General features: G+C 36.6%; 1 protein-coding gene across 1 annotated transcript in view; it reads right to left on the bottom strand.

The window, feature by feature from the left end:
* The window catches only part of LOC118247516 (macrophage mannose receptor 1-like), a 76,237-nt gene extending 56,547 nt beyond the window's left edge, over positions 1-19,690 (bottom strand). The window contains exons 1-9 of the mRNA XM_050709353.1: positions 19,429-19,690; positions 16,302-16,460; positions 15,283-15,396; positions 14,515-14,649; positions 13,504-13,686; positions 11,583-11,740; positions 10,793-10,906; positions 10,344-10,459; positions 9,878-10,026 (exon numbers count right to left, since the gene is read on the bottom strand). Of these exons, the coding sequence (XP_050565310.1) occupies positions 9,878-10,026; positions 10,344-10,459; positions 10,793-10,906; positions 11,583-11,740; positions 13,504-13,686; positions 14,515-14,649; positions 15,283-15,396; positions 16,302-16,460; positions 19,429-19,690 (1,390 nt within the window). The remainder of the gene's footprint in view (positions 1-9,877; positions 10,027-10,343; positions 10,460-10,792; positions 10,907-11,582; positions 11,741-13,503; positions 13,687-14,514; positions 14,650-15,282; positions 15,397-16,301; positions 16,461-19,428) is intronic.
* Between the last annotated feature and the right edge of the window lie 6,206 nt (positions 19,691-25,896).

The following is a 25,896-nucleotide window of genomic DNA, read 5'->3' on the forward strand; positions in this document are numbered from 1 at the left end:
ACAATGTCATTGAAGACAAAGAGCATTAATGGGAACTGGCTAAAACTGGAAAGACTGTTACAGAATTTTTTCTCCTTACCTGATTATCCAAATTTGAAGAAGTTTGTGTAAAATATTGCTGGTTGCAAAACAGAAGAAAACACCAAGAATATTTTCCATTGACAGGCAGGAGTGATCAGTCATCATTTAATATCAGAAACCATTATTCAGTTAGCCATAATAAGTAGTAGAGAGAATATTAAAAAATTTATTTATCTTAATTGATCACATTTTATCATCTAGATAATATTGTGCTCCTCAGTCTAAGTATTCCTGATGTTTCCATAGATGCAATTAAGGACAAAAATGTTCTTCTGTAAATTTTACTCTGAAGAGAAATATTTCAATAGGTTAATTAAGTCATGTGTCCAGAGATATATTGTCAGCTTTAAGACCACTCTTTCTGAAGTATCAAAATTATTTTTTTTCTTTAGGCCTGCATGCTTTTTACGTAATAAATTGCTATTGAAGGGTGTTGCCCTTAAATCTAAATAGATGAGACATTCATTAGACCCAAGCAATAGCCCTTCTCCCCTGATTTGTCCTAAATCAGGAAGTCATAGTTAGGCACAGCTTCAGTCACTCATAACCTCGTGCTTCTCTTCCACTCTTTCCAGGGTTAGTGGTTTACAGACACTCAGTATTGGAGGAAAAATATAGAAAGGTTCAACTAAAAATTCCTCTAACCCTGCTTCAGGTCAGTTAAAAGCACAGTCTGTCACCTCCCAGAAGTGTCTTAACTAGCAGATGGGAAGGTAGGCACTGTCTGTATTGTGCTCTTTAGTAACTTTTACCATTAATTTTAAGTTTATTTGTGTGTTGATGATTTTTGGAAATACTTGTTAATTTTACTGTCGTGTAAACTTCCACTAATATTCCTCCTGGCGTGGGAGTATGCAGTGACTACCCTGAAAACCTCAATCAGAAGCAGCTTTTGAATTCATTATGCAGTCCTTCCTAATTCTGGAGGGTTCCTCTGGAGCTACAGTATAGAGATCAAAAGCAGATGAAGGATAAGCTCTGAAGAATCAAACATTTTGTGTGTGCATGCATATGTGTGTGTGCTTGTAGGTATAAAATCCAGCACAGAAAGACATCCCTCTAGTTTATGGGGCCAATCTTTGAAACAGACTTGAGAAAGCATGAGAGTAGAGATGCCAAGCTTTTCTTGACTAAGTATCAACTCAAGAAAAAATGTTGTTTTCATTTTTCTTTTTGGAAAAAGCTACTGGGACTTAGACTATTCTAGGATCCTGCTTTGTACTTGTTATGTACATCCTTCAGTCTTTGTAAAACAACACATTTAGTACCTCCAGCTACATAAAATACTGTTTGTTTCTACATGTTAAGAGCTGCTGTGATGATCTGAACTTACCTAAACTTTTTATCCAGACTCACTTTTAAACCAATGAAGTATTCTCTTGACTCACTCCAGTAACGATCCTAAAACAGAAAGCAACTATTTTATTTTTTTATTAAAAAAAAAAAAGTCTTTGAAATAAAACAAGCAGAAATGCATATGTTATTAATTACTGAAGTCACCAGCAATAGGCATGTGCTTACAGCTGAACACAGTTGTGTTTACATGCTCAGGGGCAGACATCAGCTTTTCAGCTGGAGCAGCAGAGTCCTGCAGCTCTGAGGACCCTTAGGATGAGGAGAGGAAAGCAGAGTTTGAGGCAGAGACTGGTACTTGTCTTTTCTCCTCCCTCTGTGGCTGCAGCACTGTCTAGCGCCAACCTCAATTCTCTCTGAAACCAACTTCTTCCCAAACCAGCATGGTTTACCACCTCACTCTTTCCACTGCTCTTCCTCACCACCTCAGCATGCCTGGTGCCAAACAGGAGAGACCAAACTGCACAGGAACAAAGGACATTTTTGGGGAAAAGGGGGGGAAATCACCAATTTCAGTTAGAATTCATTAACAAAAATGCTAATGGCTCTATTTCTGAGGCAATTCAAATTTTGCAAGCAGGCTGTCAAAAGCATTTCTACTTTGTATTGATTCTTACATTTTGTTTTAGAGCTCTCTGTAGGAACCTTCTCTCACTATTACTACTAACAACAGCCAGGTCTGCAGAATTCATCCTGCAAAACTCTTGGGCTTTTTCCATGGAGACCTGTTCTTTGCTGATGTAGTATAGTTTATCTTCATATATGACCCATCCATCCACAGTGGTTTTATATTCTGGAAGATAAATAAGGTAGCCTTAAATTCTTCATCAATAGGACATAAAAGCTAATTTTAGAGTAACAATTTTGATAAAAAATAATTAACAAGATGAAAAAATGAATGCAAAAACCTACCATATGTGTCAGTTGGTTCAGGTTTTAGCACCACTCCTGCAAAACAAGAGAACAGAAGGCATAACGTGTCCCTATAGCATGTTTTTGTGACTGACTGCAAGGAACCAGGTGAGGACCAGGGCAGAATTCTGTACCCATTTGCCATTGACTAGAAAAGAAGCAGACTTAGTCACACATTTCAGCTACACGTTATGAAATATGCATGGTCATCTACTTATAATTTTGTATCATAAACTGTGCTTTGTTCCAGCAGAGTCATAACTTTGCTTGGACCACATACCTGTGAAGAGAAATATAAAGGAAAATCAGTCTTCCAGTCTGTAAGACACAGTAGATTTATCTGAAACTCTTTAAAATTCAGTTTTGTAGCCCTTTAGTGAAACCTCAGTAGACATATCATAAACTTCCAGAAAGATCTTCTCATCAAGAGGCAGAAAATTTCCACTAGATTTCTTCAACTCTTTCAAATATTCTCTCCTTCCCAAATAGTCATAAGCAAAAAGAAATATGACTTTTTATACTGACTGCAAGTTGTTTCTGCTTCTGGTTGGAAAAAGAAATGCCACTGTTTTGAACCCCTCCTTTTCCAGAAGCAGATGTCTCCTGAATAATTGTACAAGAGAGCTTGGAGCACTGCTTCCAGACCTGTTTCATCAATTTTTCCTAACGATATTGTTAGAGCTATGGCTAGCCTCAGTGACAACTGCCAAACATACCAACACAACTGTGATCCTGAACACTTTTCTTTCATTAAAGGGATTCAGACAACAAAAAAGAGCAGAAAATTTTCTACTGGAACATTTCCCTTTGGAGAAAGAAAGAAAAAAAAAAAAAAGTGATCTGGCAGAATCAAACTATCCCAGACAAATGTGATATCCCAGACAAATGTTTCAATACTTTCCAAAGTTTTGGTGGATGTCAGACAGGAAACCTGCAATCTCCACTACTGTGCAGCAGCTCCTGACTGTCCTCCATGGCCACTTGGGCTGCATGGCAAGTGACATGGCATGTCTGACTCTTCAGGCACCCACCCTATGAAAAATGGGACAGGGTCTCAGCCATCCCCAGGAGGCTCAGCATCAGGGCTGGAGCGCTGCAGGAAGGCAAGGCAAAGCCTTCTGCTTCCATCCATCTCTCATCGCCTTCTCTCAACCCTTTTAATGGATTTGTGGTAAATCCCGTTATATCTCAGAGCAAAAATATGTTTGGTGTACAAATATCAATTTATTTTTCTTAGCTTTACTTGTGTTAGTATAATTTTATTAAAAAAAAAAAAAAAGCGTCATAAGGAATGCACAACTCCTTACTTCCTACATCACAAGGATACAAAGAAAAAGTTCTTAATATACAAAATGTTTGCAATCTATGTAACCCTCACAAATATATGGGTTATTAATACATCCTAATATACACCAACAAATAAATTCATTTACTCTGATCATCTATCACTGAAAAATCCTTGCCTACATTATGCTACATAATTATCTTGGCATGCATTTGGAAAAAAGTACAGTTTTCAAAATTTTGTATGTTTCTCCAGCAAATTACATTAGAAAACAACTACTTAAAAATATTTAAGCTTCTTGATTAAAGAGAAAAATAAAAATACCTTTTTTTATTTGACAAACCCAGTTATGCAGTGCTTCACATTCCGAAAGGAGCCACTTCATAAAATATGACCCACCACCCAGCACACCACAGAACTTGCGTCCTCCTGAATTTCTTGAATGATCCTTCAAGATTGTGTACCTAACCTATAGAAGAAAATATATTTTCATCTGTTTCAGCAGGTGTACTCTCCATTGGTAAAAAGAAACAAGGGTATTTGAAAGATTCCATCTCTCACTAGGACAAATACAGGAAAAGCAATAGGTGCAAGAATTTTTACAGTGGGGAAATGTCACTGATTGGGAGATCAGGCTGTCTTGACATGGAGGGCTTTTTCTCTTGTTTGCACCTCAAGCTCTAAACACAGACGGAATAAAAATAGGCAAATGGGCTGTTTCTAATGGACTCAATCTAGCTCAGAACTTAACCCCAACACAGTCACACTGATCCTATGCAGGCAAGGTAGTTTGCACTTCATCAGCTGTAACCTGGTTCAAAATGATATTGTCCAACAGCCATGTGGTAGCTGTGACCATATTGTGCCTCAGTTCAGCATTCATGGCTTCCCTTTACTGAGGTTAATGAGGACAGGAGTGTGGCTTTCAGCAGGGAAGTCTTGTCCTACAAACCTAGTGGAGCTACCTTAAGGAACTGACATCCAAATGGGAAGGGTGATCCAGTTGCTATAACATGCTTGGGATTTTCAAAAAGTTCTTGGCCAGATCTCAAAAAAAAAAAAAAAAACACTTTTAAGGAAACAAATGTGTTACAAGATAAGACGAAAGTTCCTTGCCTGGGTCAAAAATAGGAAATAGGAGTAGGAGTGCACGGACGGTAATAAGGAGCGGAATTCTGCAGGAATATTTCACACATTTGTGGATATTTACATGAGCTCAAGAGGTGACTGAATAAATTCATGGAAATAAAGAATTAAGAATAAAGATCTGAGTTCTGGTTCTGAAAGACCCTGAGACATCACTTTCTGGGGGATGCAGGAGAATACTGTGAAATCTGTTTGCTGCATGCTTAGCTCTTAAGATGTTTCTGGCCACTGCCAAAGACAGGATACAAGGTCTGATATGACTAATGTTCTGATGTTATGCGTTCATATTATATTCTTGAAAAAGAAAATATGTTGGAATGCTGTGCAGAAAGCTGCAGATCATAGTGAAATGCAGATGATTTCCATGTATTCAGATGTGTTGCGGTGATTTTACTGATGGTTATCAAGGTTAACAACCATATAAATATTTGCAGGATTAGTGTTCTCTTTCAATAGGAGGAGTAAAAACCCAGAAAACACATGTACAAACCCCAAGACTTCTTAAGCAAACAAATCTGATGAAAAATTAAAATACTCACTGGAGAGCCATCACTCCAGGCAAATCCTTCATCTGGATTCAAGGAAAACATACCAATCCAATCTTTTTCAAATGAACAGTGAGTGTCACTAACACAAATTACAAGACAGAACAGTGTGTAAGCACCGAAACTATCAACATCCAGGAATGTATCTTGAAAGCTTCTACGGCGCATTCCAAAGTGCGCTGAAGTTGTAATAATTATCCTATTAGCTTTCATGAACGTCATACAGATGTATATATTCTCCCTGGAAATATCTATTATTTGTCTGCCTATTACTTGCTTTACTTGCTTTTACTCTTTGATACAGTTTTTCTGGAATGTACAAGAGCTTACACTGAACCAGTATCCCCAGTTTGAATGTACTAGTGCAACAAATGTAATCAGCAGAGCACCAAATTGCCAAGAGCTAGCTCTGACATCATGAGCTATGCAAAGACTGTTGTATTAACTTGGAACTGTAACTAAGATCTTTAAAAACATGTTAGTAATTGTTGCGTACTTTAGACAATGGATGTTTCTTGAACAAAGATAATAGAATCATAGAATCATTTAGGTTGGTAAAGATGTTAAAGATCAGAAAGTCCTTAACTAATTGTCAGTACCCTAACTATGGAGCTGTAAGAACAGCTCACATTTTAGCACTGCTAGTTACCATATGAGAAGCCACTGTACACTTGCTCAGTGCCAATGGCTTATTTATCAAAATTATTGGTAGTATTGTTTTTGTGTTCAGTTTTCTTAGGAAAGGAAAAGCCTTCACTGATTCAAAGAGGCTGATCCTCTTGAAAATGGTCTCAGCTTTGACTATGTCAAGGTGAGACAAAAGTAAATATATTGGTCATATTTTCTATCCTGCTAAAAATACAAACACCCACAATATCATGTATTCCTAAATATCTATTAGCCATGATATAGATTTTTCAATCCCTTGGATATAAACAACTCTTTTTTCATGAAACAGTTAATACTAATGAGTGGATAAAACTTCAAGCTTATCACAGTGTTTTTGGCTTTTGAGGAGCCTGTTTCAGAAATCATTTTAGAGTGTTTACAATAGTTCATATTAAATGCTTTTTTTAGGCCTGGTAAGATAAACACATAGAAGATACTCACCGTTTTGCTCTTGATAACATTTGTTTCTCCTCCTCAGAGTTAATGGTCACCAGATCCCCTCCCATTTGTCTACAAAAATCTCGAGCTTCAAGCCAGGATTTCTTTTTAATATGTGATCGGCAGAAGCTCTGGAGAGAAATTACTTTAAAACATATTCTATATGTAAAATGTATAATAGAGATATACACATATATAAATAGCATGTAATGTAATACACATGTATAATACACATAAAATAAACAATGAAGAAATGTACTCTTCCTCAAATACACAAGCCAAGTCATAGCCCACAGGAGAAACAGCATGGATTATGCTGTTCATAAAAGTTTTGCATTAGAGTGGTCTAATTAGTTGCCATAGAGTGACAAACAAAGGGGAGGAGTTGCTAGAAGGGAAAACAATTCCCTTTAACTTGTTTTGCTTGTAGGAGGGCTCAGGCCACCCTCCAAAGGGAGGGAAAGGAGATTAGTTGTGGCCAAGGCAGGACGAAGGAGTCTGAAGACACAGGCAAAAGTTTGACCTCATGGTGTACGTCTCACTTTGCATTTGCAATATGATATCTAACAGTTTGGTAGTTTAAAAGAGAATAAACACTAGTTTGACCAAAGCTAGAAATGATGATATGGGGATAAAGGAGACCAAGTAAATATCATTCCCACTGAGTGAAAGAAAGAAATGGAAGTAATAATAATAACAAAACCAACAACAATTAAAAGACAAGACCTCATTAATTCAAATAATGTTATAAGAAATACTAACATCTCACACTTACTTAGCATGTTGCTGTTCTGCAGGATCCCAAATCAATATTTACACTCTACCCTCATTTGTTGTTCAAAGTCCTTTCATATGCCTGATAGTTGCAATTGAGTGCACTTCAAGTACAAGTTATCTGTAGCTTTGGTACAGCTATCTAATAAATGTTCATAAGCTTCATAAAAACTGGTTGATTAACGTTTCATGTGATGTATTACCCTTTATTTTGGGGGTAACATGGTTTTCTTAGCAAGGTTAAGCCTTAGGCATTTTGCTGCATGTGGGTGAACATTATTGTTTCTTTACTTCATTCCCTGAGTTCTCACATACCTTGGCTAAATATGGGATTTTTGCACAACCTAGTGACCACAGCTGATATAAAGAGCCACGCTAACAGCCAAATTTTGCTGCTACTACTATTTAATGCAAACTCTCAGCATTGCTGTCTTAATAATGTTGCAAATATTATGTTTTTTCATCTTTGTTCTTATCTTTTCCATATGTTGGTGTTTTTTTTTTTCTATGGATTCAGTATTTATTCCCCTTCTTCCATTTTCTACTCCAGTTTATTCTACCCCTGGGGCACAAACTTCCTGATTTTCTTTCCTGTGTCTTTCTTCCTCCCCTTGTGCCCAGTTCCTTAAACATCATCTTCCTTCCTCAGTTTCTTCCCCCTTACAGATGATTCCTGGAGATTTTTTTTATTTTTTTTGGGGGGGGCCTTGTTCTTATCTCAGATATTCATAGAATCATAAAATGATTTACATTAGAAGAGACCTTAAAGATCATTCAGTTCCAACCCCCCTGCCATGGGCAGGGACACCTCCCACCACACCAGGCTGCTCAAAGGCCCATTCACCTGGTCTTGAACACCTCCAGGGATGGGGCATCCACAGCTTCTCTGGGCAACCTGTGCCAGTGCCTCGCCACCCTTATAGAGAAGAATTTCTTCTGAATATCTAATCTAAATCTACCCTCCTTTAGTTTAAAGCCATTCCCCCTTGTTCTGTCACTACACTCCCTAATAAAGTGCCACACTCCAGCTTTCTTGTAGGCGCCTTTCACTGGAAGCAAATATTGCCAAATGAAGATGTCCCTTTGTCTTTCCACCCTTCGTGTGTTTTTTTTTTGTTTGTTTGTTTTCCTCCCCAAACCCAACATTCCAAAGCCGTTCTTCTTTTAACTATTTAAGCACTTACTTTAAAACAGGAACTACTATATTTGCTTGACACCCAGCCTTCAGGACATGTGTGTACTGGAGCAGTAGTTGGAATAGGTGGGGCAGTTGCACCATATGCCCACTGTTTACAGATATATTTTTGCTTTGTCTCACAGTCAAGAACATCCCACAATCCAGCTGTAGTTCCAGTTCTCATGGCAACACATCCTGGCTTATTTCCTTTATGAGAAATAAAAAAACACTTTGGCTATCTTATACAGTCTAACTTGTTTAATTCTTACTTGAAGATTCTTTTTTTTTTTACTTTTTTTTAATGTCCTTCATAATTAATTATATGGGTAGAAAATAATTTATTTTTTTAATAGGTAAAACATTTGTTTGCAAGTGAGGACTTACTATGCTTACTTATACTACTTACATTAAGCATACTTTATATCAGGTGGTATAACCTCAGTTACTAGTGCTTTTCATAAGTGCACACACCGCACGAGATGTAGTCACATGCACACAAGCTTATATAATGGCATATTTGTGTTCTTTCTTCTTTTTCTGAGTTTACTTAGCATTTAATTATTTTTTTTTGATTCCTGTTGAGCACAAAGCTGAAATTCTGATGGACATGTCTACCACGGTGCAATAATTCAGTCCTGAAATGAAATGGTCAGCTATAAGACCATCATTTTATGCCAGTTCAAGACATTTTTTTTCCTATGTATCACTTTGCATGCATCAAAGTTTACCTGCCATTTTTCTGATCATGCTCAGTCACTCATTTGCCTGAGATTGTCCTGCATTTTATCACAGGTAAATTTTCACTATCAGATATAATTTAGTATCATCAGAAAATTTTGTCATCTGACTATTCACCACTTTTCCACATCATCTGTAAGTATATTGAACAACATGGGCTTTGGCGCAGGTCATTACAGAACTCTGTTGGTGAGCACTCTTTCCCTATAGAAATTAGACTAGTTCTAACCTTTTGCATTCCCTGTCTTTTAACCAAATTTTATATTCATTGAAGAGCTTTCTTCTGTCAGGTCAGATTAGCTGAAAGACAGTTTCAGTATGGTGATGTGAATGCAGTTTTCTTAGCATCACAAGTAAAAAATATATGGTATGATCATTTTTGATACTGTGATTTTGTAATTCTAACTTTAAAATCTTACTACAATTGTTCCATTTCAGGCTCTTTCTTATGACTGCAGAATGGTCCCAGGAACTGCCTGTAGCCTGTTTATCAGAAAACAGGCAATTTTCAAGATTCTAATAACGGTTGTCTGTGTGAAGAAGAGCCAAAAGGTTAAACTTAAGTATATCAGATGTCCAAATATAAAACTGTTATTCAAATTATTCCTTTAAAATTAAAAGTTGGATTTGGGGAACTTCCAGTTCCTTTGAAATATACTGAAAGGCTAAATGATAAAATTCAGTGGATGTTGCCAATGCCAACCTGAATAGGGACTGTGAGGTCAGAGTGCATCCACCATCGACAGTCACAGCACCTACCAGGCATTCCTGCATCCCAGTGTGCAAAGGAGACATCGTCACCGTTGGTCCACTTGAAGGTGCCTTGGTCCTCCATGTCAGAGAGACCGAGCCAGAAATATTTCTCAGGCCTCAGCCCGACAAGGCTAGTCAAATAGGCTTGTTCATACCTGTAAGGGAGATCACAGTAACACAAGTAGAAACAAAAGCCTTTATCCAAATTCTAATTGTCTGATCTGATGATGAATCCTATTCTCCTTTTCTTTGCTTCGGATTAGAGGGAGGGCCTTACAAGGGCATTCTGGCACTACATAAATCAACAACAGAAAAAAAAAAAAAAAAGATTTTTTTTGTTCAGCTACAGACCTCATCTGTAACTTGTAATTTACTGTCTGTCCTTGTGTGAGAACTGTGAAGTAGTTCATGAGTAATTTAGGAACATACAACCTTTACCTATTCAAAAGACAAAGAAAAGTGATTATCATACCTACTTTCAACTGTGGCTAAGTAACCTTTTTCTCCTTCACAAGTGCTGTTTGCTTCTGAAAATGTTGCTGGTGCATGTCCAATAAAATAACAGTAGGTCCCATATCGTCTCCAGCCCTGTAATATGATTATAGGATCTCCTTATGAGTTTTAAATAATTGTGGTGTCATGTATTAAGTGAGCTATACCATTTTGAAGTGAATGAAGCACAATAATCATAAATATTATGAATTAGCAAAATTTTGCAGTGAAATTAGATTCCTTCTAAATGGCTTCTGTAAATAGCTTAATAAAGTTTGTAGTAACATTAAGAGAGAGAGATAAATTCCATAGTAAATAACAAAAATTACTTCTATATATAAATGATGTAAATTCAAATATTTCTGGATGATTCTCAGACAAGGGCCTTATTTGATCTGAAAAATTAATGTTCCAGTCTTATATACTTACTTTTTTGCAACCTGCATCAGTACTTTCCTTTTCTCCAGCTATTTGTGATGCAGGTTTTCTTTTACAAATGTAACCAGCTTTCTTCTCACAGACGTAGTCTGCCCAGTAGCCATCCTATGAGGCAGGAAAAAGAAAGAAATAGCAATGAGATTAAGATGAATAACCTAAAGAAATTGAATAGAATTTTTTTTCCCTTCATTCTGAAACAGAAACATACTGTTTTCCTTATGCAGTCCCCCAAGCTGATAACAAAAATAAATCTTCTCACACTCAGTGAAATAGCAGAGTGGTCTATGGTAGTACTGCTATGGCCAGTAGTGATGAGCGGGAATAAGGGTGCTGGGTTTCCTGGCCTCTTTTCAGCTGGAGCTGGTCCTCAGCCTGTTCTGCAGGAGCAGGCACAGGCAGTTGTGCCACACAGGGACAGGCAAACAAGCAGACACAAAGGCAGCAGCAGGGATCCCCACGTTACACCATTGCCACCAGAAGAAAAGGAAGAGGAGAATGTATCCAAATTATATTCAAAGACCTGCTTTATGGCCCCAGTTTCAGTGGTGACTTTTAGATGAACTTGAAGAGAAAAATTCTTCAACAATGCAGCCATGTTTTCATTTTATTTATTTATTTATTTATTTATTTATTTAAATGAATGGTCGTATTTTAGTCTCATCTTTTCTCCTCGCATCCTTTTTCCTGGCCCTAAATAGTTGATGAAATAGCAGGGCACATTATTCTTTTGCTAAGAATTTAGTTTTAATGTTAAAGTCAGATCCATGCTGAATAATGTTACCTGGCCCTTGATCAGTACACAATCTTCTGGTCTGTTTCTGGTGCTGGATGGCTCTCCCAGGTGCCATTTTGTGTATGTCACTGGTGTACCATCACTCCATTCAAAATACATTTGAACCTTATGGTCATTCAGCCCAATCCAGAGCTTGTCTGTCGGCTCTAAAACATGGAAAAGACCTCTTACAGTGCTGAATCCTTTTCTCAGCAACCTCAAGCTCTAGAACACATAATCCCTTAATTTATCAAACACAGCATTATTTAGTTTGTTGCATGATCATTTTAAATGTTAAATTTTTCACACATATATTACAATAAATACAGTGTGTTCAGTGTGTTGCAAAAATAAGATATAATGAAATAATAGAATCACAGAATATCATGAGTTGGAAGGGATCCACAAAGATTATCAAGTCGAACCCCTGGGTCTATTCAGGATTATCTAAAAATCCCTGTACTGAATCAAAATAAATAAATAAATAAACCACTTCTTTTACTCATAGCACTGGGAGAAGAGTAAATTACCATACTGATGCTAATGTACAATGGTGATATGGTGGAACTGTGTGAATAGTTAGTTTTCAGGTTCTATTGCACTGGTCAGATTTTAAAATATTGTTTTGATCTAACTTGGAATATGTTTTACTTGTCTTTCAAAAAAAAAAAAAAAAAAAAGAAGAAAAAGAAAAGCAGAGAACCCCCCCTAAGTCCATCCCCCAAGGCCTAGGATATTTCTTTAGGCAATAAATTAAATCTCTGATACTACCCAAAACTCAGCAGTGTAAGGATGTCAGCAACCGGATCTAACTTTGAAGCTAGCCATGCAAGCTGGGGCCAGACCATATGACCTTCAGGGTCCCTTCTGACCTAAATCAGTTTAAGATCCAATGGTTTTAGGCATTCTAAATTAAAGGAAAGTGAGAAAAATGAATGGTAAATTTAGGCAGCATTCAGAAAAATTAGAAAAAAATTCTGGAAGGATATTCAAAATTTTCTCAGTAATAATTAAACTGAGGGATGATACTAGAACCAAAAAAGTAAACAAAAGCAAAAATATCTCACTGTAGGAGCTGGTTGTGAGGATGGTTGGCATTAAGCAGATAAGTTACTTTTGATGAAAAATGATAATTTTCTGTCTCGACTATTTTGCACTTTTCAAATAGTTAATTAGGGCTTTCACTACCTCTATGCACAGGAAAAAACAAAATAGGGGCAAAAAAAAAAAAAAAGCGCAAAAAGTAGCAACATGTCTACAGACTCTTCACATTTCTGTCAGTATTATTAAAACAGGCCATGGTGAGATCATGATGTTAGATCCAGTCATCTAAGTAGGTTTCTTCAAGAAGCCCAAGCAATTTCACAGCTGTCTGCCTGGAAACCCCCTTGGCTAGCTCTGCTGATCTTTTCCTTCTGGCAAATTCCAGCACTTTTCTTCAGTAGGTTCCTTCCATTGCTTCTGCAGAGACTCTTGCTCTTGCTGATCTTGGTGCTGGGTGACCAGCAAAGCACAGGAAATGATTTAGAGCCACACTGTAAATTCCCCAAATGTGCTGAAAGCAGTACATGTGTTGCTTTTCCATAGAAAACATTTTTCAGATTTGCAGTTCTATTTCACAATACTTCACTGAGAAAGCTTCTTACTTGGGTGACTGACCCCCTGCACTGGTGCAAGGCAAAACACATCAGGACTGTTGAGTAAGTCTGCAAGTTGCTGCATAGAAGAAGGCATCAGTTTTGAAGCAGAACGGATAATACTGCACTAACACTAGTGGATTGTGTGTCCTTGCATGTCTTTGGCTGCAATGTTTCATGTTAATACAATTTCTACACCTCATTTGAGGTAGCTGATACTTCTTTCATGCAAACAAAACAAACAAACAAAACAAAACAAGCAAGCAAGCAAATATAAACCTGGAAACACTCACTGTACCCAAGCCCAGACACTATAAAGCTGTGCTCTTCAAGGCTTCGGATGCTGGCCAGGTGACTCCCTTCCTTTTGACAGGAGGTCAAAGCTACTTGCCGTTCTTTGGTCTCCCTGAAGATCTTGTAACAGTGATCTACATACGGTACCCATCCATCTGGGCAAGTAATAAACCCAGTATCACCTAGAAATAAACATCAGTGTGTTAGAGGAGTTCAAATGCTATCCAAAGGACACGAAGCTGAAAATTGTTTCACTCATTCTCTGTAAAAGCTCTAAACTAAGAATTTTCTTTGGAGATTCTTATTATAGTGAAATGATGGATGGAGAACATTAAACACAAACATGATTCCATGATGGCATGTTTAGCTAGGAAACTTAAAGATTTTTAATACAGATATTAATTAACATAAATTCTAGAGTTATTATACAGTCAAATGTGTGTAAAATAGACGTGTATAAATTTTAACACCTTCTGCATTACTTAGTAGCTATTTATCAGTTAAGGGAAATCAGAAATCATCATCTGCACTTAACAGACTGCTTACGAGTTTCTAAAAGATTAAGTATGTTGGTAGAGTGAAAATCATCTAGACAAATTTGGAACTAGATATATACAAAGGGAAATACCAACAACAAAATACTTATTCACTTAAAATATCTTTTATCTTTGCAATGTGTCCATTTTTCTTCCTTTAAAGATATTTACTAACTTCCCTCTTCTGAAAATAATTTTTGGTTTGTTCTCCTTTTTCATGCTCAGTACTGTGTGTATTCAAAGAGGAGACCTGACTCTTTCATTCTGTGTGTTTTGGACTGGAGAGCAGCCTAGAAAGGGTACAAAGGTTGTAAAAACCAAACAAGAACAAGAAAAGAAAAACAAGAAAAATGAAAATGACAGTAATGGTTAAAATTAGTTCTTATTTCTATTACAACTCATCTCTGCCATTAGGAATACCAAGCAATTCAGATAACAGCTTCTATTTTCAATTATCAACATAGATTAACATACCTGAGGGTACCAAGGTAACATTTCTTTTTTTACAAATGTAGCCAAGTTTCTGATCACATTCCCAATTTTGCCATTTAGCTTTTGTTTCAGGATTCAAAACCACACAGAGTTTTCCAGATTCTGGAGAGGGACTTCCTTTGGGAAATGTACAAAAAAAAAAAAAAGTGAACTTTTCTGAAAGCCAAGTAGAACTCTAAGCCCTAAAATGCACAGGAGTAATTACTCCTGCTAGAAGTGACAGCCCCAAAGATCAAGCTTTTTCCACCTTCGACAAGAACTGAGGTAGTGGGAATGCCCCCATGATGTCTAATATATCATCATTTAAGTGTACGTGAACAGGTAACTCATTCTGCTGACTTTTAATATTACTTGCTGGTAATATTGCTAGTAATATAATAAATTATAACTATACTAGTATACTAACTATAACTATACTAAAATATAGTAAATTAATATTGTTGCTAGAGACCAGAAATGGGAGAATATGTGTTTATGGGGGTTGTAGTATTATTCTCAGGCCTAAAAAACTTTTGCAATACATAGAAATTTCTGATTTCTACTGGTATAGAAAAAACTATAGAAAACTACAGACAAAACCTTTTCTAAAGCTAACACAAGAAAAGCTAAAATCCATGTTGTTTTGGTGGCTTAATGTTAACATTCTACTTTTTCTCATGCTCAGGTAAACTGAGAATAAAAGTTAAAGAAGTATTTGAGGTATGTATCTTTTCTCTTCAGAAATACAAAATCAAGGAAAGTCACAGCTACCTGGAGCCCAGTTTAAATACTGGAAGGGGCTGCCTCCAATCCACTCCCAGCCACTCTTCAAGTCCAGTCTACTGAGCCCAATCCATAGCATAGAATCTGTACTTTCTGTTAATTCTAAGTAAACAAAGGAAGATTTATAAATCACTTTTAATAGCAAATAATATTAGTCATTATTAGTCACTAATAATATTTCTAGGAAGACTTGCAATTCTTTAATATCTAACTACAAATGTCTTTAGATACTATGGTATCTGATAAATTGAAATATTCCAAAGCTTTGATCCATGTAAAATGCAAACAGCAACACTCTCTTATTCTTTCAATCACCTATCGTGAAATGAGCTGCCACAGAGTAAATTCAGAATTAAAGTGTTTTTGTAGAATAGCCCAAACACTTTAAAAGATTGGAGATATTCAAGTGGAAATATTGGTGTAGTGTAAGTGTAAACTCACAAGCTTATAAGTCTTATAATTTAAATTCATCATTAGAATAACAACTGAGACTTTCTTCCATGCAATTCCTCCAGAAATACATGGGTGGGTAGAGACATGATATGGGATGTATGAATAACTGATATTTTTCAGTTTGTCAAATGAATTAAAAAAAAAAAAAAAAAAAAAAACAGGTGCTAAGCTGCATCCTCTTTTTGCATAAATATGTCATTTCTCTTACTTTCAAAAATTTTTAAGTTTACTTTTGATGAAAAAAGGAAATTTTCATTTACATTTCAGAAAGGTTTTTTCTCTTTAAAACAAACAAACAAAACTAGATTTTAAAATGAGATAACATTTCTAAATAGGAAGTCAAACTGCTACACTAGCAGGATGCTGGAATACTCTGAATTTTGTTTAAACTTGACAGTGATTTTGACATGAATTTGCAATTTCTAAAAGATTTTGTTTACTTACTTTTGTATATTTAGGCCCATAGACATTAGCCAAAACTGTACCAGGTAGTCCTTAGCTGTGATGATAGACTGAAAAGATCCTGAATGTCAGGGTTTGCTTTATTTCCTTACCTTTAAGGTACGTTTGTTCATGAACATCTGTGATACTCAATAATTCTGCATTTTGTTGTTGACAGCTCTTCCTTGCTTGGTGCCAAGTGAGAGCAGATTCAGAGTTTATTTGGTAGCGGACATTTGTTGACAGATCTGTAATCCAGGTTGTATCTTTATCTGTGGAGAAAATAGTTATTATGGGGTGACAGTAATTCACTCACAGAAAAATGAGTTGAAGGTTCTCTTTATGCATGACATTCTCATTAAATGCTGGCTGTGCTGCTCTTTCAAGAGCACTGGAAATGTAACAAGCAGGATAGGGAAGGAAGAAATTAAAGCCTGTAATCTGACAGGTAGTGCTGACAAATGTTCCCTCCTGTTGCATGAAGATACATAATTCAGGAATTACTACAAGGGAAGTGAGTGCATAGAGAAATATATTGCATGGAGTGCTGTGGCAGAAATTGCAGTTGAAATCTATAAAAAGATACATAACTTCTTCTCATTCTTGGCAGCAGTTCCCACTGAGAGCTGTGAGACCCAGCTATAGAACTGAATTTAACATCAGACTGCTCTTAGATAAATCTCCCCCTGCTAAAAGCTTCTGGATGTGTCTGCCACACAGCTTCGGATCTGGGGCACTGCAGTAGGACTGAGCTGCATGGTGCTCCTCTCCTGATTATCTCTGCTTCTTTCATCTGTTGAGGATCTATACATGCTCAATAAAGTGCAGTATGAAATTGAATCAGATGCTTGATTAGTCTCAAAAGCCAGTATGAAGTTAAATTAAAAGAACTAAGAACTGGCTTTCAAAGGCTTTGAAAATTACTCATTGACCCTATGTCACATGCCATTTAGACTCATTGTAATAGGTATCATTGCAGGGACCTGGAAAATGTATTTGATTACAGATCTGAATCAAACCAAATGCACATTTTGAATGGACTGGGGTAAAGGAGTGTTTTAATAATAAAAGGTGTAATGTTGATCAGGAGCAATGGGGACAAAGATAGAGGAGAGCTGAGAAGTGTCTGATGTCCAAAGCTTATCAGTCAAGAATAAAGCCATAAAGGGAGCTGGAGAGAGAAGTGACCACAGAAATGGAGGACAATTTTCAGAAAGCAATTGAAGTAGTAGTAGAGAAATGCCAGGAATGGGAGGCAGCTGTCAGGGGAGTGGAAAGACAGCTTTCCAGGCAATGTGAAGAGGTCTTAATAAGATCAGTAAATGGACATGTACCACTTAAGCAAATATACATATATATATCCAGATGAAAATCACGAAGACTGAATTGTTAACTTTGTCATTAAGCTTCCTACAGCTCTTATTTTTGTGCCCACATCCATCACAGTGGGGGGTCCTCAGAAAAGGATCGTACAGGTTGTACAATGGTGACAGATTGCATCCTGCCTGGGAAACAGGGAGGAACTCAAAATTACCCTGCTGCTCAGCAACACCACCACAATTAGTGGGAACTGCATGTTATTTTACTATTCAGTCACAGTTTTCTCCACACCTTTATGCAACACATGTTATTTCTTTGTGTGGAGTGCTGTAAGATGTGGCAATATTGCTAAAATCTATTCATGTACACTACCCATCATTATAAAGACATTGATACTCTGCTAGTGCTGGTTCGACAATACCACACTGGGGGGACCTGTGTGGGAACAGATAGCTTACCTTTTAATGGCAAAATCCATATCGCTGGTCTGCATCATAGTCTGCAGTCGTTGCACACCAGAGCCAGCCATCTGATCGGCCAGCATCTGTGCACTCGGCATACCACTGCTTCTTGTACATGAAAAGGAACACACAGGGTGCCCCAAAAGCATTTCCTAGCAGTGTAAAAGTCTCTGAGAAGACAAAATGATAATGACAATATGGAAAATAAAACAAAGTTTGAAAAATACAAAGTCTATGTCAATGGTTGAATTGCACCTGAACCTTTCCAGACTTAAGTGGCTGATACGTGTTGTAGAGCAGTGTTATTTGAAGTAATAACAGCTAAGTCTAAAACTAGTTCTTTGTACTGACAAAGATGCTTTCAGAAACTATTAATAAAGCTCCAGAGCTCTACCCTAAGGTACTACTACTTTAAAAAATGTCAAGAGTTATATAAAATGCACAAGAGCAGGAATTAATATTTGGATGTTCTACTTCCTGGAAAAAGTAAACATCAGGTTCTTCTCTCTGTTTTTGTTTTAGTGAGCATTTAATCACCTCACACACAGTGGAGCAGCCCCCATATACAAGGCAGGGGGACAAATACTGAGAATATTCTACAAGGTGGGTTGGTGGGTTTCAGAACATTTGTTTTGGATGTGGGAAAGCCATTCAGAACAATCAGACTTCAGCTAATTAAAAAGGGAAATTGTACTGGTAATTATAATCATGCCATGAGCATCCTTATCTTCTGAGTCACAAAAGCCACGCTTCCTCCACCCACAGTGAGACCTTTCCCAGCTCAACCATATTGTGCTTTTTTCTCGAGGATATAATTTCATTTTCATGTTGCTGTATATGAAAATTCTCAGTATTTATACTCTCCCAACAATGTACTGACAGGGTATGGTGAGCAATAGTGATTTAGAGAATGCTTACATATAAGAGTGAGTGAGTGAGTGAGTAAGTATATATGTACATATGTATATAATATAATAAAATTGTTATATAATTATGTGGTATTTAACTAATAATGATATGATATAACATTAATAATTTTAATATTGTTAATTTATGTAATGTATTTATTATTGAATTGCAATATGATGTATTAATATGTTGATTATATAATTTTCAATAATCATATATTATAAGATATTACTTATATAATTAACTATTTAATTATGTTATCATATTAAGGCAGTACTTATATAAAATACTTAAAATACTAATAGTACTAATAGAGTATATTATATATACTATAATATTATAGTGTGTATACTGCATATATGATATGTGAATTCTTGTTTTATATATACTATATACATAATGCAAAAAAATATGGAATTAAATTCAAAGCCAACTGATTTTCTAAAACTCTGATGGTTACTGAAGGAATCAGAATATTCAGAACCAAAGATCCAAAACACTCTAACACAACGAAATTAGTGCAATGGATGGAAGAACAGATTTTCTTTACCTTCATATCTCTGGGAACATAAAACATCCATGGCCCCATACATCTTCCAGTTATTCTTTGGACTAAGGCCTTTCTTTAATATAACATTATCATGTTCTCCATTGCCAGGACTGAAAAACAAATCTCCTTGAATTGCAAGGAGGCTTTCATTTCTGCATTCCCACCACTGGAGCTCACTTGTTTGGTTACACGGATATAGGGTGATAAGAGACTCATCTTCCTTCAGTGGCACACCCAGGCATAGGTTCAGTCTCACACTCATGAGCTGATGATCAGTAATCCACCTGAATTTTTGTGCTTCATTGTCTTGGTGGCAAGTTGCAGTTCTAACTGAGTGTGCAATAGAAGCCTGAAGACAGAGTTTGCTGACTTTATTATACATTAAAAATGTTTCAGTGTCTGTAAAACAAAGTAATGCAAGGAATATATATAGTCAAGATAAGTGACATGATTCTATTTTCCATTTGCATAAACTAGAAAGCATTGCTTTCTTATCAGATAAACACATGCTTTTGAATGGAGTCTGTTGCAACATCAATTTTATTGGTTAAAAAGCAATAAGGTAGACAATAGAATATGTGTTTCTTTATGTCAATATATTGTGGATTAGTGGCAGCCAGCAGCATCAGCAGAGCTAAGCACAACTTCTTGGATTTATTTATATTAGTTATGTGAATTCCCTCAGCCACTCTATCACCATTGCCCTGTTTCCACGTGTCCTCAGATGCATGGCCTTCTGACCTCTGCAAACTTTCCTTATGCTGCCAGCCCTTACAGGTGTCCTAGTAGGGTCACAGCCATCTTTCCTGAGCCATTTATCCTTTCCCTCCTGAAGCCAGATTTTTTTTTTTTTCCTTTTCACTGAATAAATGTGGGTAAACTACTCTGGACCTTAGAAGGTCCACCTGTAACAGGAATCGGGTCTTCAGCTCTCTGGGTAATTTCACTGATCATGTCTACAGTGTTGACATCAATGTAAAGTAGAAGTAGTTGAGCTAATTTCAGTCCTACAATGAGTTTATTGGTAGCAATAGTGAATCAATATAGGCACATCTATGAGTGCATTCTGCTGTTTTATGGTGTACCTTGTGACACACCCAATTGTATTTCCCTCCAAAGTTTGTGGGATTCATAACCTATTTTGGTCTGTGATAGTTCTTTTGATCACTGGGTGTCATATATTCTAAAAAAGGTATTAAAAAGAAAAAAAGAAAAGAAAAAAGGAAAATCATAAAAAAGGTTCCAAAAATATTACATCAGTTTAACTGATAATTTACAACACAGATAAAATAACTATTCTGCTCCTGCAGTGATACTATGTACAATTAAGAAAAATAGACACTCTGAGGCAATCAATAACAACTAGTTTTACTCAGGAGACAGCTGGTTCTCCAAAGTTGTCTGCTTAACAACTACGATAGAAATGTAGGTAAAGGGATGGAAATACTATTATCGCTAAAGTTCTACAATAACTTCCCAAAGGTATTCCAACTTTATTTCACACAAATTTTACTTCATTCATTTTATCAGTGCCAGTGAATTCAGCAAGTCTGTTCAAAAGAGTGAATGGGAATAATCCTCTCAGTAAGCACTAAGACTCTGGATTGCCCAGCCATCAGCTGTGAACACCTTAATGTCCTCCAAATTATCCCACACTTCACCACCCCTTAATTTTTTCTTGACTGATTTTGCTAAACATTACTCAAACACCTAAAAACAGTTCAAAAAATAAGAACACAGACATAAAGAATAAAAAATAGACATTTAAACTTATCTTACAATTTTCTCTAGGTTTGATCTTCCGAGGTCACTGAAATGATACTACCACTATACATGAATAAAGGCATTAAGAATTCAGTCTTTGTTTCCATGTCTATTCTTTTTTTTTTTTTAACTCCTAGATCCTGCCCTTGCTTTTTGCCTGCCCTGAAGAACTCCTCACCTATATGTCCCAAACTAATAATGTACATACAGGCACTGCCGCAGGACTGTAAAGAACTCCAAAATGCCAGGAAACATGGAAGCACTTTCACGCAGAGCTTTACAGGACACAAGCGGGAGGCACTTACCCGCCAGCTGCAAAGCACCATGAATGAGAGAAAGAACAAGCAAGAAGCCAGAGAACATTGCAAATGCTACTTTCTTTTCTTCCTTCCACCAGAAGCTGTATAATGAGTGTTGTTGATAATAAAGTCCTTCTGAAGAGAAGCCAGTGATCAGTCCTTCTCAGTTTCAAAGGCTGGCTGGTTGAAGAGAAAGCTCTGGGTGCTAAATAGGGAAATACTCTGTCACATGCCATATTTAAAAAAAAAAAAAAAAAAAAAAAAAAAGTTGATGACCGCATAGCACAAATTTTGCCTTTGGATTTCTAACTGATGGCAAACTGTTCTGCCTTGAGAAAGCAGGTTATAGACAGAAGATTATATCTCAAAACTTTATTGCTCTCTCTCCTGAAGAAACATCCATGGAGCTAACAGCTATCTAACACCTTAACAACTTAATCACACAGTGAAAAAACACCATCAGGAAAATGTCAGTCTCATGTTTTCATGTGTGAGATGAGTCAGAACTCAATTTTAAAGGTCCGGGATTTCACTGAAATTCACTGTGCAGGATATTATTAAAATTCTTTCCTTCTACATGAGATTCCCATTACCTTACTGACCATGAGTTCTGCAGAAATACAATTAGGAAAACAAGACCCAAATCTACCTGAAAAATGTCTCATTTTCAAAACAGTCCCCATTTTTCCCATGAAAATGCACAGGAAAATACAAATCTTGTCAGACAGTGATCCCAAGAGCCAGCCACAATTTCATGAAATGCCACATATACAGGTGCATTGCAAATCTACAGATACATAAGATCTGGGATCTTATGTAGATCACAGAACCAAACTCATGAGTTTGTTTTCTAAGCATATTGGTGGAAACCTGGAAAACACAGTGCTCTTGTCTGATCCACAATAGACTATCCCTATAACTGCATAAAGTTCTGACATTACCACAGTAGATTTCTACCAGGTAAATATTTTGTTTTATTTAGAAAAACTTTTAAATAGAAAAATCAAACTATAGCATGAGATTATTCAAAGTGTAGCAACATACTTATTCTTTACCTGTAGCAAAAGTGTGATAGCAAGGAAATTTGGCATTGTCTCCTCTTTGTTGCCATGATGATTGCATTTCCTAAGTACAGGATTTGTTTATACTTGGCTACTCAGCAAAAAGACACTACAAGAAAGAGAGTTAGTCTCTGAGAAGGTCTGCAAGATTAAAATAAAAAGGAGAAATTGAATTGCGAAATAAACTACAAGGACACAGGAGGTACAGAAGGTAGGAAGTTAAGGGCAAAGTTGACTGAATTTTCTTTTTCAGACAGTGACAAAATATATTAACAATTACAATAAAGTCAATACCTTTTCCTGGAAAAGACATTTGAGATTTCTAGAACTTTTTTTTTTTTTAAGTCCTTTAATCAGCTACCAAGCATTTTGCCTGGAAAAGGTAAAAGCTTTCTTTAGCCTGAACTGGTATCTCTCAGACAGCATTTCCTTACGGCATGTGGCCTAGTTATATAAAAGATAGATTGTTACTTATGCTGTCAAGGGTTTTAACAGCCTTGTTTTATTCAGGAGCTGATACAGCATGAGGCATTCCTCCTTCTTCTCTTTGTAATTGCACAATTAGAAAAAAATAAAAATAAAAAGTAAAAGAGGAATGGTCCCTTTACTTTGCCCTCTGCAGTTCCTCAAACCACCAGCGCCAGACACATCTGGCAGTATAACAAACACTGTTTTGTTAACAGATTGAATGCTCTTACACCTTTCCCAGTATGCCCAGGATGGAGAATTGTGGGGCGCTGTGCTGGTTCCTGGAGGGGGTAGCTGATCAAGGCCATCAAAATCCCTGGGACCAGACTCTGAGGAAGAGCAAAGCCAGAAGTGTTCTTTGTCATCATCACATCGCCACACCTGCACCTGACACCTCCTGGTCACTGCAAGTCACCAGACACATACCTTGGGGAGTGCCAGGCAGGAAGTGGCATTGTTTTATTGCTCCATTGCACTTAAGTAATCAGGCAACATCACGTGCCTTCCTCTCAACGCTGTCCACAGGGGTAGACCCACCATCCCACCAAGCTGCATTTGTGTAGGTGCAGGTTGGCCATTCCTGATCTAGAAGATAAGAAGCTGGGTTAAAAGCAGAGTTATACTCCTTGGCATGAATTTGTCAATTCTCTTTTCCTTCAAATTCAGGGAGGGTGCAGTGTTGGCTGCTAGAGACACTAAGTCTCTAGAGACACCAAGACACTAATCCTATAAGGAGATTGATCACTAACAGAGTAGAAGTTGACTTGCTAGAGGTTCACCTGGAAATCTCAATCAGTTCATTAAACTTTTCCTTACTCAAATATTGAGAGAAAAAGAACAGCACAATATCAACAGCACCCTGTACCTCAGTATATCTGATGTGCCTAAATGAAAAAAAAGAGGGACATAAAGTGATGGTTGCTTTGCAGGCAATCATCTGCCAAACACTGATGTCAGATGTTCACTGGCAGCTACAGTGACATAAAAAGACCTTTGTGTTGAGCTCATAAAGTGCTCTGAGATCCTTTGGCATCAAAGAGGCTTTAGGATCTGCTCTGTTGGAAGACCAATCCCAGCATGTCTTCCCACACACTCAGATGCAGTGGTTGAGAGCAACTGATGCACTCTTGTGCTTGCAGTCCAGTCCTGACCATTAGGGACTGATTGCAAGGGGATTGCTCTCATGGGTTACAGCATCAATTAGTGACGCTGTGCCATGTTTAGTTGAATATTTTGATATAGAGATGAGATAAGCCTTTGTTAACTGTTATTTTTCTGGGCCAATTCTAGCAAGTGGGGACAGGTGCTGTCTGGCATCCATTGTAAAAGTTTTCATTCAGGCTGAGAAAGGCATCACTTTAAGCTGCTGTTTATCAGTAGTTCAAACAATAAAATCCACACAGGTCAAAATAAAAGCTAAGTAAGGGAAACAAGCCATTGGACTGAAAATACTGTTGCTAATGCATTCGTTTTCTTGTTTTTTGCACATCTGTTGAAAGCAAATGGAAAGCAAGAAGAAATTGAGCAGAAAGGCAGCAGCATCATGAACTTCATCATGAAAGGGAGACCAAAAAAATTTCCCTGGGGAAAAACAAGTTTGAATGTTGTTTGAGGAGCGATATTGTCTGCTTATTTACTTTTTTTCTAAAGAATTGGGATTTACATGTGTTTCATCTCAGAAGACCATAATTATGACATCCTCGCATCTTAAGCCCATTATGCACTGCCAGAAACTACATGTGTGGGTACTACATGGACAATAGACATTTTAAAAGCAAATTTAGCAGCATACAAATGAAAAATGAAACTTCAAATGAAAAAACATTTCCCTAATATGGAATTATTAAATGAATCTTCACTAATTAGAACTGGAACTCATAAAAAGTCTGCACTTTATTATTATCCAGAGTAGGAAGTATTAAATTAGTTAGACACAAATTTTGAAATGACAGCAAGTTTTTCTGAGGTAATGAAAAAACAATTGTCATATTGTCATACAATTGATTTACATTTTCTACAAAAAATGCTGTGAATATTTTTAATGGGATGAATAATTTGCTCCATATGATCTGGTCTGTATCATGCTAGCAGCAATACAATGCAGTTAATAATAAAAAAATTACCATATTGTTTTCACATCTAGAATTGATCACAAATTAGGAAAATGTCATGTGCTCTATAAATATACTAGAACAAGGAAAACAACATGCAAAGAAAATATAGCTCCATGAAGTACTGCAACGACACAGAGAAGTAAAAAATACACCAAGTTTTTGTTATTTTAATCTTCACAAAATGAGTTAATTGTGACAGAATGGTCAACAATTTTAACTACACTAAGAAAGAATAAAAATTAAAGCAAGGAAAGGATGTATACTAAAATTAAATGAGACTTACCTTCTGGTCTTATATTATGACCAAAGGACTGAAATATTTCTGGTGGTAATGTTAAACCATTAACAGTAATAATCTCCAAGAAATTATGCATGTATAAAGTCTTAGAATACTGGAGAAGAGAGTAACACATGCTTAAATCAGATTTAACAACAAATTTAATTTGTTATAAGAAGGGGAAACTCTGGATTACACTGACTTCAATAGAAGGATAATGAGAAATAGCATGGATTTTTCACTGATATATGGAGATATTCCTTAAATACCTATTTCTCTAATAGTCTTTTTCTTTAGGAGTAACCAGAAAGTTGTTGGACCTGTTATCTAACATTGTACACCTGTTATACATTGAACACTTGCAAAACAAAAACAAGCAAGACGTAAAAATAACACTCCTGGTCAACTCAAGAAAGCATTTCACTGATGTAAAAATCCTGACAATCTCCTTATCATTCTTCTAACTTAGATTTGGCAAGTACAAG

Source organism: Cygnus atratus, chromosome 2, assembly GCF_013377495.2.
Source record: "Cygnus atratus isolate AKBS03 ecotype Queensland, Australia chromosome 2, CAtr_DNAZoo_HiC_assembly, whole genome shotgun sequence".
NCBI lineage: Eukaryota > Metazoa > Chordata > Aves > Anseriformes > Anatidae > Cygnus > Cygnus atratus.